The sequence below is a fragment of the Gymnoscopelus braueri genome (genome assembly GCF_963280865.1).
Source record: "Gymnoscopelus braueri genome assembly, chromosome: 23".
In the NCBI taxonomy this organism is placed as follows: Eukaryota; Metazoa; Chordata; class Actinopteri; order Myctophiformes; family Myctophidae; genus Gymnoscopelus; species Gymnoscopelus braueri.
In genome coordinates, this window is record NC_137625.1 from 39,457,663 (window position 1) to 39,480,565 (window position 22,903).

General features: G+C 42.9%; 1 protein-coding gene across 2 annotated transcripts in view; it reads right to left on the reverse strand.

Annotated features, from left to right (window-relative positions):
• The window catches only part of cnot4b (CCR4-NOT transcription complex, subunit 4b), a 35,644-nt gene that overhangs the window by 11,705 nt on the left and 1,036 nt on the right, over positions 1–22,903 (reverse strand). The window contains exons 3-11 of one of the 2 annotated variants that reach the window (XM_080421439.1): positions 20,892–21,089; positions 16,964–17,050; positions 16,763–16,864; positions 16,506–16,631; positions 16,286–16,401; positions 15,006–15,206; positions 14,648–14,708; positions 13,708–13,969; positions 11,988–12,581 (exon numbers count right to left, since the gene is read on the reverse strand). In XM_080421439.1, coding sequence (XP_080277565.1) covers positions 11,988–12,581; positions 13,708–13,969; positions 14,648–14,708; positions 15,006–15,206; positions 16,286–16,401; positions 16,506–16,631; positions 16,763–16,864; positions 16,964–17,050; positions 20,892–21,089 — 1,747 coding nt within the window. Of the gene's footprint in view, positions 1–11,987; positions 12,582–13,707; positions 13,970–14,647; positions 14,709–15,005; positions 15,207–16,285; positions 16,420–16,505; positions 16,632–16,762; positions 16,865–16,963; positions 17,051–20,891; positions 21,090–22,903 lie in introns of both variants that reach the window. The other variant, XM_080421440.1, reaches the window with a different exon arrangement.

The following is a 22,903-nucleotide window of genomic DNA, read 5'->3' on the forward strand; positions in this document are numbered from 1 at the left end:
TCCTTCCTCTCGAACAGTCGAGAATCAAAGAACAACAAACAAATGGCAGCTCTTCCAACATGAGAAAACCTCTGACCTCCATGTTTGCTGGTGATTGGAACGGAGGGATATGGAGGTCCCGATTAGAAAGGTCGCCGTGGTGCTGGAGCACGCCACTGCCTGCGGGAGGGGCCACAGCCTTTTAAATAATGCACCACTTCATTTTGTGGAGACGCTCCAAAATAAACAAGAGTGAGATGGACTTCTTCCAAACCATTTTAGGAAGTGTCTGTATGAGAATGCGTGGGTGTGATCAAAGCTCTGGGGTTTATTTTGCAGAAGGGAAGATAAGGAGGGAGGAAGGAAGGGCGGACGAACAGAAGCTAGGTAGGTAGGTAGGTAGGTACGTAGGTAGGTAGGTAGGTAGGTAGGAAGGAAGGAAGGGGAGAAGGAAGAAGGAGAATATCGAGTGGATAGGGAGTGGGTTCTGGGTTTTACAAGTGATGCAATGGCCTAGCTTCTTAACGCCCTCCAGGACCAAACTGATCCCTTTAGACCAACTGGCAGCCTTCTCCACCTGGCCCCAATGATTGAGAAATAAATAAATATACTGTGTGTGTATCATTTTCATCCATCCATGAGCGTATTCACGTGTGTGTGTGTGTGTGTGTGTGTGTGTGTGTGTGTGTGTGTGTGTGTGTGTGTGTGTGTGTGTGTGTGTGTGTGTGTGTGTGTGTGTGTGTGTGTGTGTGTGTGTGTGTGTGTGTGTGTGTGTGTGTGTGTGTGTGTGTGTGTGTGTGTGTGTATACAGTATATAGAGAGAATGAGCTAGAAAGAAAGAAAGAAAAAAAAGAACATGGGGCTTTAGCTTCCGCCGACAGGTACCCTCCTGAGACACCTCAGAATGGAGTCGAGCAGACAACGCACCGGGACAGCCGTGAAGGTAATTGTACCCTCTGCGACAGGCAGGCAGAACACAGCCGCCCTGCACGTCCATAAACACATGCCCACCAGACCTTTAATAACACCCGCTGTACCCGTCTGCCGCACGCCGAGACCGTTAGCTGGAGCAATCCTCTTTCCGAATGCACATGTGCCTCGTCAACCGCCTTTGTAGTGTCGTGTCATGTCTCTGCGCTCCGACTACAGCATAACATCGTCTGTCACAGAGATTAAAAGGCTCGATTGTCCTGAGCACTGACACTGAAGTCGGCTGACAGGGTACAGAAATGGAAAATTGCAAAATTGATGCTTGCGGCGACGCACGAGAAACCGTTTTCACACAGTTCGCCATAACTTGCTCATTTAACATAGAGGCATAGAAGATCTAGTCGCAAAGTTATGGGTTTGAATGCGGCTAGTGGCCCTTTTTTCCCCACTTCCCTAGCATCATGCAGGCTAATACAACGCAGAAATGCATTTACATCATAGATATAATAATGAATAAGCCTCTCGGGACAGACCAACCATGCAGATTTATCGGGTGCTGCTTTCGTGTGAGACTTCTTCTATTTGAAATGCTGTTGTTCTCCCTTCAGAAACCTGTCAAAAACATCCCAAGACCTACTTCTGGGTCTCAACCCACTGGTTGAGAAACACTGCTCTTTCAACAGTGGCAGTGCATGTTGAAAATGTATCCAAGCTAGAAAGTGGTGCTGAACACAATCTAAACATGTGGTAATTGGTGAAATGACTTGTTTTCTTGGAAGGACGTCAGAGGTAAGGTTGTGCTACGGTAATGAGGGAATGCAGACACTGGGCCTTGCAAGGGAACGACAGCATTTCCGGTTTCCATGGCCCTTCGCGTCATAAATACTAACTGACGGGATGAGTTTGTCGACTAATTCATTAGTCCAGTGGTCCCCAAACAGTGTTCCATGAGACAAGACCATGTGTGCCTTGGGATTGTGTTACAGCCACACATAATTACTGCAATATATACAGTGCAATATAGTACATTAGTTACACCTAAAGTCATTTAGTTTTTACTTTTACTTTGTGCACTCTCATTAACCCAATACAGGCAAATTCTATCCCCTAAAAATTCGAATATAAACCCTTTAAACCTGGCATCCCTATTTTGGGCATGTCATTATAGGTGAATCCTATATGTTTTAGTAGGTGAAGTATGACATTTAACAATATTAAATCCCAAGAGCCCATTCATTTGATCAAGCTAATGTATTAAAAAGATGACAAATAACCCCAAGAAAGAGACATAAGTGTTCAACAAGTCCTCATGATTCCCCTGTGATTTTCAGCCAAGCTTTGCCAAGACCCTTCTTTTTATTTTAATGGGCAAGCTGAGACGAGGAGCACGGCTGACATTAACATCGTCACCTGTGTTTCCATTTGCAGATAAACAAGTGCCTACATGTTTAATTCATAACAAGAACACTGGCTTCAAAATCAATTTGAGCAAAGTTATAGAATGACACTCCTCTAGTAGGCGGAATCATTTAAAAATTAAATGGGCCGGACGTCTTTTATGATGGAGCCATTAGGGAAAGGTCGTCTGCCAATGTAGCCTCATCTTGTTTAATTGCCTCCCATTTAAAATCCACAACTTATGCGTGGACACTGCGTGGTTGATTTGCGTAAAATTGTTAATGAGGGAGACCGCAGTTCTCGGACACAGGGCAGAATGACCGAACAACATGCAGGCTGCGATCTCAGACAGCGATGTGTGTTGCAGTGCATGAATTTGTCTAGCCCATTTCTGCATGGCGATCTCAGTCTTGTCCAGTCTCATCAATAATACAGCCGACCACAGTGGGCCCCGTACAGCTGACTCGACGCGACAATCTGACAAAATACATCATTTTCCATTTGGTGTTCATCTATCTGGGCTCTGTCTCTCTGGCAGGACAGCAGGAGTAGGCGTGGAGAAAACAGGCCTGCCAGCACGGCCTGCCGTGCTAGAGGTCGCAAGAGGTTGAATAAAGATGAAGAGGGTGCTGGACCGGTGCAAAATTAAATTAGCATCCGTCAGAGACTTGCTGCTGAGGTAGAGAGAAAAAAATAAAATCTAAAAACGGAAGCGGTACTGGCACAGATCCTAGCCTGTGTTATTAATCCCCCCCCCCCCCCCAAAAAAAGTGAGGCTATTGGGGCAGGGGAAAATAAATGGCCAGTGGGAATAGTGCTGCGTCTGCGGGCCGCTAACCAGAGGAGAATGATCAGCAACTGACAGCCATACACACATCTCCTGGACAAAGAGGGTGAAGGCGGAGGATCTGTATGTTTTTTGCCGCCCTTGCGGGACGTATTACTTTGAGGTCGATTATACAGCCTGGGGAGCGATTTCTGACCAGGCCGAGTGCCCGCGTGCCGTCATGTTCCCCTGGAGAGCTTTAGGTCGATGTCTGGTCTTGCCAGAGGACAAGGATATGACATCATCGACTCGTAAGGGTTCTCGCCACTCTCCCCCCAGCCTGCCAGAGAGATCTCAGGCAAGGAAAACTGTGTCATCTTTTAACCCTATATAATGCATTGCCTGGAGTCCCCCAGTGTTCTATACTAGGCTCCCTTATTTATTTTCCCTCTACGCCAAATATCGTTGAAAATAGGCGATTCACAACGCAGCGCAACATGTCATGAACTTATGGATTGCCTATTTTTTGGCCGAACATTCCCTCCAGAATAGGGAGGCTATCTTTAAGTGGCTATAGCTTTGTATTTAATGGTTAAATTTGTCTGTGTATTCCTGTTGTGATTGTGCATGCTCCCATTTTATTTTCTTAATTCCATTCATACTGTGTTAGGGGAAACTTTTGTCATCACCTAAAACAATGATAAATAATAACCATAATGAAATATTATAATTCATCCTCACTAAAAAGGCAATAATGTTTTCCTTTGCAAAGAGCTTAACCAAGAGTCAGTCTATCTTTATAAGGGTTTTACATAAAACATTAATAAAAGACTTGTGACATCTTTAATGATACATTGATGAATGGACACTCAACATTTATAGCTGCTTCATTGCCCATTTCTATGATTAACAAATAATGGCTTGCAAATTAAAAGAGGGTTCATTTCCTTGTATGCCAGCACGTACTTGGCCAATAAACCATTTCTGATTATTCCACTCACATATGCTCAACGTTACATGAATGTGCGGTGATGCTTTTTGCCAATTATACATTCATGAATGCATCACACACGCACAAAACCCATTGTCGAGTCGGTTGTGAAAGCACTAAGCATCAGTGTTGCCAGATTTTGCAAGAGAACAAGTGGCCAGTTCTACAAAAACAATCCCAAAAGAAGCGACTAGGCCACATTGAGCACACACAGCAAAATGAGTTACTATAGCATCAAAATTATTTTAAGCACTTTAAGCCAATAGGAACGTCAAGAGCTCACAATGCGTGTTGTTACTTGTTAGCTTGTAGATCTGCAATCTTAAAAATCTTTAAAAAATGTGGAATATTTTTTTAAACATTTTAAATACCCAAATCTTGTATGGGGGTCCCTGGAAAAATAAATGTGGGTTTAAGTGGGTAATGATCGATAATTATAGTCCAATAACATGATATATGATTCTGAAATGCACCTTCAGCATAATGACTAAGACTTTTGCTACTTTAAGTATATTTCCACGCCAATACTTTACTCAAGTAAAACTTATAATACAGGACTTTTACTTGTAACAGAGCACTTCTTCTAGCTCTTCTGCATTTTTATTTACAGTGCATGACTGTGATTAGACTCAGACACTGGAAACTTTTCATCACGTAATACTCTATAAACTCAGACACTGGAAACTTTTCATCACGTAATACTCTATAAACACCACTGTTTCTCAAAGCCGGGCCCAGGGCCCACCAGACGTCTAAACGACATCCTTTTAGGTGTGTAGCTTGGAGAGTGTACAAATGGAACCAAATGGGACCCGGAACCAACGATTTTACCGTATAGATCGCGGTCGCAGAGATAGAAACAAATCTTATCTAAATTAGGGGTGCAAAACTACGAGTCCTTGAAATGAAAAACCTTTTCTGAATCAGGGCCCACTTGAAAATCGAGGAAAGTGTTCACGACCCCACCCATCCGACCACTTAACACGGTGTTAAGTGGTCAGATGGGTGGGCTGCGAGCATTTTCAGTGTATGTGTTCTACCTTGGATCAGTGGAACCAAAATCAAGTTACTATTTATTGATATCACAATGAAAACTAATCTTTCAAAGCTGTAAAGGAAAAAAACATGACATGTTTTTAACCGTATTTTTTTTATATTAATGTTATATTATCATTACAACGTAGAGTTTTGCTAATTCGTTGGGTGGTTCCTTAACGATTCACTCTAGGGATGCAAATTATCGATAAATTCATTAATTGATAGTTGATAACCTTATCAATCGATTAATCGATTAATTGATAAGCACCGTTTTTTAGGACCAAAAAAACTAAAATTCTTGTCCGAAACAGAAAATGAGAGCAGAAACATAATTGCCTTGATGTATATAACATTAACAAGCGTCAACGAGCATCAGCTGGACACAGACTGTCCAGACATCAGACTGGACACAGACACACACCTGCCCTCTGCAGTTCTCTATGGAGTCTCTAAAAGCCCTTGTATATGATGGAATATGATTAACACATTCCATGCCAGAGTTTAATCTCATAATGTACTCACCAGTGCCAGCGTTTTATTGTTGTTTTTTTGATGTCGCCACAGACCTCGCTAAATAAGTTAAAAGTGCGCGTTCATTTGGTTCTAAACACACAGCGGATCTGTGAGAAACGGCCAGCGAAAATAGTTTCCAAATCCGAGCCGCCATCTTGAAGATACAGCGGATCAACGCTAAACAGTGATCAGCGAGGAGAAAAACAACAACCGAGAAAATCGAGTTTTAAACAGGATCCCAGACAGGAAGCGGATACGATCGAAAAAAACGGAACCCGAATAATTCTGTTTCCGACCGGAAACCGGAAACGGAAATGGATCAAAAAAATTCGGAAAGTGCACCTGGGGCAATTTCAATGGGAATCGGCGGTTCGCGTAGATCTACGCGATTGGCATTCAATGTGTTAAGGATTACTGTGATTATGGTAAGCTCACATTTGATATCACACACACCATACCTGTAACTTTCACTTGACCAAAAAAAGAAAGTTTTCAATTAATTGAAAATAGATAAATCTAAATAGAGTAAATCAATCGATAATAGATTAATTGTTGTTAACATCCCTAATTCCCTCTTAACGGTCCTATTCCTTAACGATTCCTATAGGGGATTCCAAATGGACCCTTACAGTTCTGTAACTTTTGAATGTACAAATGGAACCAAATGGACCCTTACGGGACCATTTGTTCACTCTCAGAGTTATGGTGGTCCTTGAAATTAAACAGTTTTGAGAACCACCGATATTGTAATTGTATATTCGACATGAAGTCCACATACCAGCTCTGACAGTGTGATAAAAAACGGTTACGAAAACGGTTCCAAATGTGCTCGAACCGATTCCGGTTCCTCAATGTTGGATCCGGTTCCTTCCGATTCCAGATACCAACCCTATTGGGTTATATAATAAGTGGGCCCCCTGAGGATTATAATATCTCATGGCCCCCAAGCCTACAAGTTGAGAACCACTGCTCTAACACCATGCTGTAGCAGACGTGCTTACTCAACATTTTTCTTCTTTTACCTTTACATAAAAGAAATGCTCTTAACTGACCAGTGAAAAGGGACTCTGAAGGCGATCGATAAAACGGTCCCACGCGGGGAAATAATGGGGCTGATCAATAATTTGCCCCAACCGTTAGCAAGATATGACTGCAGCAACCTTTGTAACCATTAAAATAATGAAAAAAAAATAGGTAACAGCAGAGACGGAAAATCATTAACATTCATTATTTGGCCTTGCTGAACAAAGCAGTGTTTTAACACTTGCTTTAACCCATTGAATCCGGGAACGCATCAGTGTCATTTTACATTTCTTTGGCTATTCAAAAATAGTAGATCTATACAAGCTCACGCACTATCTATACAAGCACTCGGTGCCATGCTATGAGCTTGTAGATCTACTTTTTTTTTTTTTATCGTGAAGATTTGTGCAAATATTTGAATACTGTAGCTCAAATCTAAAGTGACACCGATGCGTTACCGGATTGAATGGGTTAAGACCAATAGAAAAAGTGCTCCTCGGAGCACAGGTCTCCGCCAGGTCAGGTACGTTATTGTGGCCTCCTGGTGGCGCTATAATAGGCCAATGTGAAAGGGGTGTCATTTCTTCTTAGGCTTTTCACGGCAATCAGACACTGCATTCATGATTTGAGGCTTTTGTTCCAAAAATGTGTTTTGCGAAGATTAGACCTGCTGGTGGCGCTATAACAGGCCAATGTGAAAAGGGTGCCATTTCTTCCTCGGCCTAGTGGGAATGTCCGTGTGAAATTTCTCCGATATCGCAAGCTGCGTTCATGATTTGAGGCATTTTGTTCAAAACGGACCAATCCTGCAAACTTTGGAAGCCAACCTTAGCCAATGAGGATGGAATATGGAAAATTGGACAGATCCGTGTTGATCACATGACTATAGAGATAATGTGTACCGATTTGCATGACGTTTGGATAAAATCTGTAGGAGTAAATGGGTTTTGCACAAATCGGTCTCCTGGTGGCGCTATAACAGGGCTATGTGAAAAATTTGGGGCAGAGGTTCTGAATTGGCATCCAAGGAGTGTGTGTGCACAGTTTCGGAGCGAGTGGGCCAACGGTGTCGGAGATTAGCTGTTCACAGACGGACACACGGACGGACACACACACGGACGGACGGGGGGTAAAACATACTCTCTCGCCATGCCTTCGGCCTGGCGGAGACAAAAAGAATGGACTATCTGCCTGGTCCATTGTCTGGCTGGACAAAATGAATTATTTTTTCCCGCCCAAAATTAGCACACCTGCCTAAAGGGGTTTTAGGTTAGTCAATGTGCTGCAGCAAAGCTCGCGCAGCTTGAAAGAGATTTCTTCACTATTTCATCTCCTCAATGGAGACGCCTTAAATTTACTGTAGAAGTGTCAGACGTTATAAACATATCTTTGCTGTCGGGCAGAAACCTTGCATCTCCAAAACCGTTACTTTTCAGGAAATGGACAAAATAACCTAGTGTTCCAGTGGATCCAATATCCAATGTAGTTATTGTTCTAGCTCTTGTTAATACTTTTCATTGGTTCAATATTTATAAAACCCACACAGACACATTATACTGAAATGTGTCTATACACACTTTCACTTTTATAAAAAAAAAAAAAATCTAAAATAGCAGTATGACAAAGTAGGGCATTCAATTACGGGGGGGGAAAAAAACATACCAAGTTGAAAAATGGAGATGCAAGGTTTGGGTCTGACAGCAGCGATATGCTTGGGGCAAACTCAGTGGGCTCAATAAAGGGAGGATGGTAGTGAAGATTACGAGCAGTTTGGATCCAGCCAGCAGGTCTCTGAAGTCTTAACCTGAACTCATTTGGAAGGTAATTTGTGAGTACAGCGGGCACTGGCCTCACCCAAGCCCTACATTTAGCTGAAACTGGGACTGTGATTGAGGCACAAAGACAGATGTCTAGTGGTTCTCAACCTTTTTTTAATTTCAAGGACCCGCAAGTTTGATATGCATTTAGCCACAGACCCACATTGTAAATTATTCTTTTACTCTGTGGGACCGCAATCTATACTCTCCATCTCAGCGTATAGGCTGATATTGCTGCCGCTTGGCCAGGTCACTCTTGGAAAAGAGATTTTAATCTCAATGAGTATTTTAACCTGGTTAAATAAAAGGATGATGATACTGTTAAATCTGTGTTAATGTAACAGAGTTACAAACCCGTAAGGATCCATTTGAACCCCTGGCGGTCCCCAGACCCCACTTTGAGAACCAGTGATCTACAGTAAATGGTTGTATGCCTCTGCCAACAAAGTTTGAGTTTAAATCCATGTCTGTTCAGAATGATGCAAGTATGTAGTGCAGAATGAATTCTGTGTTGACGAAATGTAAGTCATCACTATGTTGACATGTATGAAGTTCATGGTGACCTTGATCTTTGATGACCAAATTGTACCGTCATCAGCTCATATTTGTGCTAGATGTGATGAAAAGATGTGTTATGAGCTTGAACATAAAAAATAATTAGTATAAAATAGGGTGTAAGTGATTGAAAAACAACACTTATGTCATCACGCTGATATCGAAAACACCAGATTGTTTCACATCACAATATAATGCCTCCGGCCATGGCTGTCACTGGTGTAGGCATAAAAAGAAGGTACAGATTGCCATCGTTCCCACTCTGTGGACCAAACACATTGTTCTCCCTTTAAGCGAGTTCCCAGACCTTTCCTGCCACATTACAGCAATTCCACCAGACCTGTGCGGTCCTCAACCTGTGGGCTGGGGCCCACTGGTGTGCCATGAGGATATTGCAAGTGGGCCGCCAATTAACACATCGGGTGCCAAACACGGTCTGAACCGTGTTTTCACAGAGTAGCGCTTTGGTACCGAACACGGTCTGAACCGTGTTTGGTGTCTTTGTTTTTTTCGTTTTTTCCACACGGGCTGGAGCAGCTCTGGAATCACCCGTGGTGATTCTGAGAAGGATAGGCTAGATGGATCACCGTGTCAAAAAACATGGCTCCCATCCGCTTCCGTTCTATCTCCTTCTCTAAAACCTGTATAACTCCGAAACTTTTTACGTTGGGGAAAACGACTCATTTTGTATGCACGATCGCGCCGCCATTGTTACTCGCGTGAGTAAAATGGAGGCATGCTTTTTTTCACATGGAATGCACGTCCTCGAGTCTACAGCTTAAACAGCGCTGCGCAGCTCAACGGTGAGATTTCTGGCACCGAACGTAATCCGTTATTATAAAATGCTGGCACCCAATGTGTTAAGTGGCAAAACAATCCGATCTTATACAACATTCATATATATATATATATATATATATATATATATATATATATATATATATATATATATAATAATTTTTTACTCTTAAAATCTAAAAATTAGTTTTCATAGTGATACCAATAAATAGGAACTTAAAATATACTGTTAGTTCTAAGCGCACCACAGAGACTACTGGTATACTGGTCAGCACTCAGCAGCAGCGAGACTAAACGTCAGAAACATAGACTACAATGGCATAATGTAGTTGTGTTTTCTATCATATATGTGATGTGACACCATCCCATCACACTACCTATACCCTCACAGGAGAGTGTGGACTGAACTATCGGTAAACATTGAAGAATATTTAGTTTTCAGTGTTGCTACACTTAAAATATAAAATAACCAGTGTGAATCCATAGTCACACTGTGTATTGTATCACTATTGAGATATCTGGCATAAATATTGAATGCTATGAACTGTGTCCATACTGGCACAGCCCCAGTGTGCGCACACACACGCAGCACCACCCTCCACCATCACCTAGACTACGTTTTTCCTGCAGGAAACCCTGCATGACATATCAAAGTTGAGGTGCTGATGTAAAAGGCCATCTCCTCTTCACCATGGTTTGTTTCAGCTAGGATGCTAGATGAAATGCTGCCACCCAGTGGTTGGTCAAGTGAGCTCCGTGCTTACCCACAATGCAATCGAAAGAATGATGTCATGTTTTTTTTTCTCCCCATAACCCTTTTTGCACTTGAATGTTAATTCTAACAAACCAGAGATGTCCACAACTTCTCAGGAAACTGAGAAGTGTATATGCCCTGCAATTATGATATTAAGATTATAGTCAGTATTGAGACATTAGTCTGAATAAGAAACTACCAAAGACAATGAGAGATGCTTCAACACACACACACACACACACACACACACACAAAGTACGAGTATGAGTCCCTTCATTCCAGTGGAATTTTTTCCTACTAGTGGCGAGGCGTGGGATTGGATATGTTGGTAAATTAAGGATCTTTGTCTTAACCACATGAGCACTACCATCCCCATTGCTGGGGGCGAACATATCGGTGAAGGTAGAGCTCACAACGTGACGTGTTGTGAGCTTGTCGATCGGCTATTTTCTGCAAATACTAGCGAACCTAGTACAGAGCCCTGAGGGAACCCATTCAACTCAGTATATAGGGATTAGATTCCAGTAAGTGGCTAAGCAGAATAAGGCCATAATCAGAGTAGGCATGATCAAAGTTAAGACAGGTTGAGTATTAAAATTTTAGTCTGATTATTAAATGCCATTTTAGACAGGACAACAGAGCCTCAGGGGGTAGAGCAGTCGTAAGGTTCCCGGTTCGATCCGGGCTCCTCCACGCATCATGGAGGTCAGCAAGCGCCGTCCTTGTTGGCAAGCCATGGTGGACTGAACAGGTTATCACGTGAATCCAAACAAGCACGCTCTACATGTGTCTCAGCCATTCACAACGTTGAGGCAGGCTTTTGAGGACAACTGGCTTGAGAATCGCTTACATGTATTCCATTCACGTGTGAAAGTAAGTCAAGTGTGCACCTGCAGTATAAAGAAAAATAAATGGACTGGGAAATATAGAATGTCGCTTTAGAGGTGGACTGGGAAATATAGAATGTCGATTTAGAGGTGGTTATCTTTTAAGAACACAGACCCTAGTGTCCCTATTCTGGGGATAAAGAGATTTGTTGTTGTAGAGGGAAAAACGGCGGGTGCCTGCCTAGTATAGGGAGACTCTGGTCCAAGGATTATATAAGGATAGGACAGACGTTCTACGCCATAGCATGCGTCAGACAGGCAAACTACCGCCGGATTATTTAATACAGGTGGCAATTATTAAAAGCTAGTGTTTATTCTTCTGCCAGCTCAATGGATTTTTCGTGAATTTTCCAACTTTAGTTTGCCTCCCAGTGCCTGACAGAACACTGACCAATCGGCCAGCTGGAATTGCTGAACTAAGTAACGTGACCCTTCTGTCCCATCCTTTTATATAATCCCCCGGCCAAGGAATGGGGTTTAAGTAGTTAAACCAGCCATAGAGAGGACTGAATACCTGGGTTCCATGGTGCACTCTTACCTGTGATGTGAACGCCTCCTAACCCAGTACTGTGATGGCCCGGCAGCAGACTGAAGTCCATGAAGCTGCTGTGCGGTTGTGTGTGGTTCAAATGCAAAAAGTTACTGCTGCGCGTGGAGGCCATGCCGCTGTCCCCCATCCAGGGCGGCAGACGTGTGGCGGAGGAGGAAGAGTTGGCGGAGGAAGAGGATGAAGGGTGCCCCGGGAAGCCGAAGGAAGTGTAGACGGTGGAGCGGTGGTGGAGGGGGTGTTGTTGTTGAGGATGCTGGGAGAAGTGGTGGTGGTGATGTTGATGGGGGTGCGGGGGGAAGGGGTTCGGGGGCAGGAGGCCCGCGGGGGGTCCGAGCGAACCTTTGGCGGGTAGCGAGGGCGGAGGGGGGTGGCTGTTGTTGAGGTGGTGGTAGCTGGGCACGAAGGGAGAGGAGGGGAAGGGGTCCTGCACGGAGAGCTCCTTCTCGATGAGGTCGGCCAGCGCCTTGCGGGTGATGTCGAACGGGTCGAAGCCCAGGTCGTCGTCCTGCGCTTGCTGCTGCGTGGACGAGCCAAAGCCGAACGCCGCCTGCCAGTCTGTGGACGACGACACCGGGATGGAGTCTGGGAGACGGGGAGAGAACGGAGATTCAGCCAGTGTTCATTTTGACAGCACATTTTGATTTAGTTCTAGTCATAATCTTTTGACTAAAATTCCATTTATTTTAGTTATCTGAATTGTTTTCTTTTTAGTTGACTAAATGTTATAAGATCTTAGTCAACTAAATCTACAGTTGATTTAGTAGACGATTTTTTTTCCCGGCGGGCCTTGATGACGTCGTAATGCCTGATTTATACTTTGCTGTGTGCCATCATACATGTGACATCCACATGTAGTCAAGCATAAAATGGTCTTAGTTCTACTCCCTCCCTAACATTTTTGTCTAGTTTTTATTTGTTGACGAAATTGACAAGATATTTAGTCTCCGTTTAGTTTCTCTCATCATAGCTTAGTTTTCACCAGTGAAAAAGGTTTGTCGACAAACATTCATCATAGTTTTAGTCAACAAAATTCACGCTGGATTCAGAAGGTATATTAAACCATTTCATCATGACAATCTGAGCAGCCATCAGCTGGGTGAAGCTGGAAACTTAATTGCCTAACTAATTAGGTAATCAAATCAGGTGATCAAATATAATAATATCGTCACCTTGCTAAACTAATGGCCTAAGTCATTTTTTGAGGAAATTTATATTTTTGCCTAAGTCAGCTCTGGACACCTCTGGTAAAATCGCCCATCTCCTACTTGAAAAGGATCATGCTGTTCGCTCCCCTTTTAGTATAATGGCCTAACTCCCTAGGCCAAAAAAGTGTGACTTAGGCCAAAATAGGCACTTGGTTTTGTGACTTATTTACTGATTTAGGCCTGATTTTATTTTAATAGTCATAATTTTTATTTTTTTTAAAGAAATGTCATATAGTTTTGTTTTGGATCAGTTTTTTATTTTTCCTGAAAAACGTTTAAAAAATGACAGGCCATTAGTTTAGCAAATTGACGATATGCAAATTTGTATCATAAAAAACAAAAAATAAACTAATTGGTGTGTCTTCTAAAGCAACATTTCTCAAAGTGGGTGCCATGGCACCCTAGGGTACTGTGACACAAGTCCATGGGAGCTGCAAAATACTTTGATAATATTTGGAATTCATCAATATTCATCAAAGAGCCACTGTTCTAAGGGAACTCACCTGAGGTGAAGAGGCTCTGTGGTTCTGGAGTGGTGGGCCAGTCGGAGGAGTTGTTCTGTGGGGAGCAGCCGGGGAAGCCGGCCAGGCCACTGGGAATGGGGTTGGGGTGCCTGAAGCTGCTGTTGTCTGAGAACAGCGATTGGGACTCAGCAGCCGCCCCTTCGAAGGGGGAGCGAGCTGTAAGGCCTGCTACACTGATGGGCACCACCAAGGTGGGCTTGGTGAGGCCAGGAGGGGGTGATGGAGAGTCACTGCCCAGGAGCTGGAGGAGAGAGGAGAGCAGGGATTAAATCAACAAAAATACAACAAAAGAAATCTAGAACTAACTTAACATGACTAAGTCCCAAAACTGTGATTTTTGATGTTCCTGCTGTTCTACATATACAAAAAACAGACTGAAGCCTTAATCTTTTTTATGGAAGATGCCTCTGTACATGTATTCGATTGCTAGTTTGACCAATTCAAATCGTTTAGGCTGAAGGTTATGCCTCATTTCCAACTTGATTGCGTGCAGTGTCGCGAACCAAATAAATAGCAGATCTACAAGCTCACAACATGTCAGAGTGTGACACGTTCGGAGCTTTTAGATCTGCCATTTTCAATGTGTGACAGCGGTGCGCCACCAAGTATAAATCACCCAGTTTAGACTACTAGAGAAAGCCAAGAAGAGTTAGCCCAGAGACAGACAAGTTGGACTCTATGGAATCCAAAAGACTGAAATCAGTCGTGGGGACTGATAACTTTAATCCATGGGTGAGGGAGGCAAAAGGAGACAGGGTATCACTCAAGGAATTAATCAACTCACCAAGAACATTAGATTTTTCGCCTCCAGTAAGGAACATTGATCGGGGGGAGATTATTCTCAGAATAAGAAAGAGTGACGGGGGCTTTGTTGCTGTCTAACTGAAAATCGAGTCAATTTCTCATAAAGAGTTCTTACCAGATGATGTGAGGTTTCACCGTTGCCTATACTGATGATGTCTGGCAGTTTGTCACTCGGGCTGAAAGGGAACGAAGAGGAGGATTTTCACATTTAATTCTGTCGCAACACTTAATTGAATTATTGATTTAATCTACAATAATAAAAAAGGCTTAGAGGGTAATCAGACTAATCAATTCAGTCGATTATAAATTTAGTCTATTATTTTTTTTGCAGTTATTTCTGTGATATATAAAAAATAAAACAAATTATCAAAATAAATGCTAGATTATTCAATTAATCGAAAACTCGGTATGAAAATCAATAAATGCTGCCCTATCATCATCATCATTATCATCATCATCATCATCAGTGTTACCTGGCAGGGTCACAGTTTGTGGAGAAGGGGGACATGGCTACTCTAGGACCCAGCTCAGAGTCGGGCCCGTCAGGCGTCATGTGATCAGAGTCTGAGCTACCGTCCGTAGGCGGACTCTTCCTGTGCTCTGATGACAGCCCATTGGCTGTCTTGCCCGGGGGCTGTAACGACGGCCACGCCTCTTTGTTAGTGCTGTTGGATCTGTGGGAGAAGAGAGCGAGGTAGTTGGCAAATCATATATGGTTACATCGTAGTCATTTTGGGGACTACGGATGGAAATTTGAAAATAGATAATCCAGGTGTGTCCCTAATCTGTCAGATCCCTGAATTTTCGAATATTTAAGTATTTTTAAAAGCAAGTGTTCCAGTACTTTCATTCAAGTACAAATTTAATTGAGCAACTTTAACTTGCCTTGAACAGGAGTATCTATACTTTTACTGGGGTTGAACACTTTGTCCACCACTGTCGACTGTGACATGGCCATCCTATGAATCAGTGTTAATTTCGTAGACTAAATCTATGACAAAGAATTTTTGTCGACTACTGTTTTTCACTGACGAAAACTAAATAAAAACTGGGACTAGTGGAGAAGGTGTCGTGCTCTGAAAATAGGCGAGCTACAAGCTCACAAGGTGTCACACTGCGATACGTTGTGAGCTTGTAGATCGGCTATTTTCAGCACGCAGCTAAGTATAAATCAGGCATTACGACAGCATCACGGCCCGCCAAAATTCATTTTCATGCCTAAATCAACTGTGGATTTAGTGGTCTTAAGTCTTTTGATATTTTGTCAACTAAAACTAGACTACAACCAAAACATTTCAGATGACAAAAGAAATACTACAAAAACTAAAATGACTACGACTAAAACTAAATAAAAATGTGCTGTCAAAATTAATACTGCTATGAATATCATCTGTACCATCCTTCTCTAGACCATTAAATCAGTGTTTCTAAAGATGCGGCTGGCTTAACAGGACTGCAAGCCACACAAGGTCATGGTCCAACTACAGCAGTGTGATTCTCAACTAAGTTGAGAGGGATCCATCATCCAGGGGGTCCCCAGCAAAATGAGGAGCAGTTTAATTTCACTATTATTTCAGCAGCTAGAAGTTAACCTAAATAGAGCATGTATAATAATGACTATTCAGATCATAGGTTTCACTCTCCACTTTATAACAAATGCCGTGTTCAAAGGAAAAAGTCAAGGGTAAGCCATTATACATACAATATTATAAATATATAATTCTATAAGATCAGAATAAACAATAGACAGTACCTTTGTAAAGAGTTGGATTTGCCCTTTGGTTTGTCCCCTCCTGTGGCCGACATCTGTAGGTATGCCGGGTTCATTTCATGTAATAGTTTCTGCTCATACTCTTGGTGCTTATTTGCCTGCAGGCAGACAGCAAACTTCTCAGTTAATAAGCAGACAAGCCCCCCCCCCGCCGCCCCAACCCCAGTTCCATGCCGTTACTCTGTGGACAGATATAGCTTACCTGCATCTCTTCTTTTGTAAAACTAGCAGCTTCATCCCCGAGCTCGTGTAGATACATGCAGTCTGGCTTGGGACACTGCATGCTCTTTAAAAAGTAACTGCAGTATTTCGTCGTTCCTAAAGAAGCCTGCCGAAACAACGGAAAAGTCGTTAAGTGATCTATCAAAACTTTCTCCAAAGCTTGGAACACCCATGTAAAAGCCCTGTAAGGCCTGATTTACGTAAACTTAGTTATACACACACGATGTCAAGGCTTACCTTAAGTGTTCTTCCATCTACTACTACATTGTTGACCAAACCGATTGCTCTGAGTGCATCTTCATTCCGAATGTAGGTTACATATGCACTGGCACTAGGCCCCTAGTAGGAGAATAATAAAGTGACATTGAATATAAACATCCAAAACTACATGGATGCAGTCCGTTATCCTGAAGCTAAAGGACGTTTTCAGAGTCTCACCTGTGAGCCGGCGTATGATGTGCTGTTGTTAATCACCACCTTGTGGATTTTCCCAAACTTCCCGAAATAATCTGGCCTCTTTAGTATCTGACGGACACATCAAAGAAAGGTCTTGTTTAATTTCACTTAGTTTCATAACAGCAGTGGTTCCCCAAGGACCCAGAGGTCCTTTGAGGGGGGGGGGGGTGTAAAATTACAGATGTACAGCTCACGCTGCAAGCTTGTACAACAGAAAACACATTTTCAGATGGGGGTCCACGGCAAAATACATTTTCGGTGGTTTCGGTCGATTTCCTTTTGGTGTTTCCCATTTTCGGTATTCGGTTTTGTCCAAGAATTTTTTATCCAGTGCATCCCTAGTCGCCAGCCAAAAAAGTTGAGAACCACTGCAGTAAGTGGCATACCTGACTGTTCTATCATTTGCCTTTACCCGCTTAGTTATTGTATAGACATTACTGATTTGTTAAAAATGGCATTGTGTAAATTGTTTTTGAAAGCACCAATAATCAATCCTAATATCGTTGACCAAATATTGAAATTGTGCATATGACTGTGTCCATATCGGCCAGCCCAGTTACATTTATAATGAATAAAATAAAAGGCACCTGGGCATGCAAAACCTGTCCACACCAGCATTGTTGCTATGCAGCGTCTTGGTTTATTGACTGACCTTTTTTGAGCCAAAAGTTAATCATCTCCTTGGGGCAGCCTACTGATCATTCCAACTAAAGATTTTTACTTTTTATCATCTCCCAATTTGATCATTATTACACCCGGTCCCTACTGCTGCCAACCCCCAATGCTGGCCTGCGGAGGGAGTAGGCAAAAAAGTGTCCCCTTTTAGTTTTTGTGGGGTATTTTCTATCAAGTACATTTGCACATACCTGAAATTCATCCTCTGCATTTGCCCATCATAACTAAATTATTAGGAACAGTGAGCGACTCTTTTTAAGCAGCGCCCAGGGAGAAGTTAGTGGTTAAGCATCTTGCTTGGGGACACATTGACACAGACTGGGCAAGCAGAGGGTCAAACCAGCGACCTTCAGATTCCCAGAGGGCCTCTCTACCCAATCAGCTACGGCCACAAAGCCAGCCACTTCTTTTCACCGAACAGCCAGTGAGGAGTGTCACCTCATAGCGCAAGGTTAACCACTTGTGTCACCAATGCAGCGGCAAGGACACAGTCCCCTGCCCGCATCCCACCTGCAAACACTGACGGTTGTATTCACTGGGAGCGACTGGCCGAAGGCCAGGAATTGTACCTGGGTCTCTGCACTACTGGTGGGTGAATGTTCTCCCTCTATGACCCGAATGCCCTACTCCCCCATACTGTAAATTCTAATCTAGAGCAGTGGTTCTCAAACCTTTTAATTTCAAGGACCCCCATATCTCTTAGAGTGCGCAAATGGAACCAAATGGACCTGTAAGGGTCCATTTGTTTTCATTTGCACACTCTCAAGAGTTATAGACCTGTAAGGCTCCATTTGAAACCCTCTCAAGGAACCCTGAGGGTCCCTGGACCCCACTTTGAGAACCACTGTTCTAGAGTTATGCACTGGCGTGATTATAACTCTGCCATGCATCGCAGCATTCATGCATGGTAAATATAGACATTCTATATTCTCACTTGTGCTGTTCATTTGAGCCATGTATATTATTTTAATAGAATCCTATAAAAGGTAGAATAAGATACACATTTTCAGGATAATTATTATGCTGATGAGTCATCATAGTGTTCCCTCATCTCTCTTCACAACACTGCAGGGGGCACGGCATAATGAAAAGTGCGGCAGATGAATTCAAAGAGTGCCAACTGTACTAAAAGACGAACAGTGCTCAAAGCTGGATTATAAAACTAACACTCCTATTCATTCACCAAGATATCAGACAAAGGGAAGTTTTTGTCGCCAAGAGGAGCAGGAAACAAGGAAGATAACAGAACTACACAGCCAATCACTAGGATTTGTTAAGACAAACAATTAGTCATCCAATTCAAAATAATGGATCAGAGAAACTGTATTTAACCACTTAAAACTCTATACTTAGTTGTCCGCATTCCCAAGGGCTCTTCCTCTATACGGGCATTAGGCCTCGTTTTTGCTCGACAGAATAGAATAGCCAATGTACAAGCTCAAAACGCAGCAGTGTTATGAGCTCGTAGAATGCTAGCCCCAGAACAGGGATGCCTGAGTTCAAGTGGTTCATAATAAATTGTATTTTATATAATATCATTTTATTTAACAGTAACAGATCTTCAGGTTTCAGGGCCCGGAACAATAGCAGCCGCCGGAGGAGTTTATTTGGAGGAGCTGTGTGGAGAGATTCAGCTCTGAGCTGGGACTGGCAGGAAACTGCTTTTTGACATTCTGCTCACTGACTGAGGACTCAGACCGGAAGATGGCTGCCTCTTTGTGGCCTTTGTTCGGCCAAAACTCGCCACTCCCTCTCCGCTGGTCATTGCATGTCTCCAACACGAGACTTACACCAAACCATATCACTGTTGTCGGGCAGAAACCTCATATGTCCATATTTCTCCATATTTGCCCTACCTCGTTATACAAGAGTGTTTAACTGGTCAACAGGGTTGAGCAGTGCAGACTGGAGGAGAACCGTTTTGGGTGAGAGGAGGAATTCAGGTGACTAGCATGAGCCTTTCCCTAGCCTCACAACATGTATATAGATTCCCCCCAGCCTGACACTTTGCCTCCGCAGTCAACGAGATGAAGACCATATTTGAGAGCCATTTCACACCAAGGACGCCAATCAGGCAGGGTGGCACAGACACACAGACAGAGGCCAAACTGTTGTTTTCCAGGGCTTGTGTTCGTGTGGTGGGGGGGGGATATTGGCAAGCTAATATGGGATACTGCTGTAGTAAAATCAAACCAGTGATAGCTTGTGATGTCCTGAAAACTGACCACGCCCAAATGATTCTTCATTCTTTGTGGGTTATGCTACCATTTTAGGTTAAAAGTAATCTTTTAACTCTTTGACTGCCAGAAATAAAACATTGTTTGCTAAGCTACTGCCAGCGATTTTCCTCACCTTTTCAAAGAGTCACAGTATATTTATCTCCAGTATGATCGATCCCCCGATCGTTGCTAAACACGGAGGGTTTCTCCCTGCTTCCGCGAAAATATATATTTATTATTTTTGCAACCCCCCATTCGCTGTTATAGGCCGTTGTCTCGTCAAAAATGTCTCGTCAAAAAGGCGTTTTTCTAAATCGAATAATAAGGAAGTGAACGGTGGAGAAGATCTTGCGATCACGTGATCTCCTGGATCTGTGTGACTGAGAATGTAATGGTCACTCATGTGCTAGCGAACAGCAATATCTACCTGAAGGAGTAGTTCACCCCAGAAATTACTTTATTCCTATCATTTACCTACCCGCTGGTGTCTTTGACTTAGAGATTTTTAGTTTGTAAAACATTCCTTAACGGTGAATCCAGAATCAAAAAATGAAGAAAAGATACTTGATGAATGGAATTAATCCGCTCATAATGCAGTCCAGTGTCTGTTCTATCTCTTCACGTTCTATATTTGCTTCTTCTACGGTTATGGAACGAGAAAATAAACTTTTAAAACACCCGGCAAGCCCATGCAACACCAGTGGGTCTTAAAGTGTGGTACCCGGTACCCCCATGGTTCCTTGAGGGGGTTACAAATGGCCCCTTATGGGTGTGTATCTCTGAGAGTGTACCAATTTGTACACTCTGAGTTATGGGGGTCCTTGAAATTAAAAAGTTTGAGAACCACTGTGCTACACTAAATGGAACAGAGCCTTAATTTGTCTAATTGATAAGACCTGTGAAGAAAGTGGCCCAATTTCTTTACAATATGGCTGCTGTGCATAGAGCCTATTTGATCGATATGTCTGTCTGTCTCTGTGTGCGTCTGTGTGTCAGCGTGTGAGAAATCCCCTCACCTCGGGGTCGGCCAGCCTCTGCGACAGCCCCACCACAAACACCAGATTTCTCTGGACGACGCGCACGCTGCCCAGGTGCTTGCGGTTCTCCGTGATCTTCTGCTTCTTCTCGCTCTGCTTCTGCCTCTTCTCGTTCTTGATCCTCTGCAGCTCCTCCTGTGTGAGCGGCTTGTACACCGCAGGGTCCTCCGGGTAGGGCTGATGAACAAAGTACATTTTACTTTAGTACTGTAGCTACTTGACCACTTTTAAAACCCCAGAATTCGTTTTTTACAGTTTCCAAATTTCCTCTCATCCTATAGATGAGGATCCGAAAGTAAGTCTACAGCGGAGACCACTGAACTCAGCACCATTTTATTGCAAACTATCATTTTGCAATAAAATGCAGTGCAGAGGCGATCCACGTCGATCCATTAAACATATGAACCCTAGCGCCCCTATTCTGGCCATGTCATACTAGGCTACCATTCAGCAAAAATAGGTGATCTACAAGTTCACAACAAGTCGCAACATGACACGCTGAGAGTCTGTAGATCTATAGATTTTCAGCACCGTATTTTCCGCACTATAAGGCGCATCTGAGTATAAGGCGCACCTTCAATAAATTTATTATTTTCATATATAGGGCACACCGCAGGCGCATTATAAGGCGCATCCGCACTATAAGGCGCACTGACGGTGCGGCTTATAGTGCGGAAACCAAGGGAACCAATATTGATACATATATAAGGCGCATCGGATTATAAGGCGCATCCGCACTATAAGGCGCACTGACGGTGCGCCTGACGGTGCGCCTTATAGTGCAGAAAACACGGTATATAGGGTTACATAGTGGTTAAATGACCCCAAGGAAAATAAATTATTGTTTGCCACAGCGACACTCCAGAACAGCATTTCTTAGGATTTCTGTCAGTCATTCAAACACCTGTCACTCACAAACAATAATAATAATAATACAATAAATTGCCTATTTTCTGTTATCAAACCTCAAACAGCAGACATCAAATAAATAAATAAATCCCAACCTGCAAGTCCCTCAAGGAAAACCTTCTCAGAAAGAAATAGTATAGGTAGTATATGTATGATGACCAGAATACAAACTCCCATGTTTGACATAAGACTTATGCAAAAACACTGAAAACTGACTAAAGCTTCGAAGACAACGGGAGACACCGAATCAGGATTAACTAATTAAACTGCAAATTTTGTTGACCGGGGTCCCCCAGGGGATCTATACTTTGTCCACTACTTCTTTCCCTCTACACCAAATATCTTCACCAAAGAAAAGCTGATCTACAAGCGCACAACACTTCCAACATATATTGTTAAGGTGGATAAGGTGTTGATCGACTACGGCTCTAGTACACAACCCGATGGACCTTTTTTGACAGCAGCCATTTTGACACGTAAACGCAGCTGAAGGCAAAAACATTACTCAGTGGTGTGTATCGTGTGATTTGATACTTTGTGCCCAGGCAGGTCCTGTGGACGTTAACATGATGCTGGCACACAGAAATTATTAAATGAAACGGACCCATAATTAACTATATTACCTTCAAGCGAGTTAATCAAAAAATGTCAGTGAAATCAAACAACTCCCCACTTTGCTATGCAACCCCATTTGAGGAACAATGGGTTAAAAAACCCAAGCCAATTACATTTATAAAATATAAATAAATAGCCGATCTACAAGCTCACAACGTGCGACAAAGCGACCTGAGGTTGTAGATCGGCTATTTTTGCTATTCCTCATACGAGAAGCATATCGTTGCTGTCCGGCAGGAACCAGGTAACTCCATTTTCCGCTTTTGCATTTTTTTCCATAAATCAGTGCTATTGAACACCCTTTACGTCTGTGTGTTGGTAAAAACAATATTGAACCAATGAAAAGTATTAAAAAGTGCTTCTGACCAAAGCAGCTAACTCCATTGGATCCTCAAACTTTCTGCTAAACCAGCTAACTCCACCAAAGGGGGGTGGAGTTAGCTGGTTTTGCTGACTCCAGGCTCCAC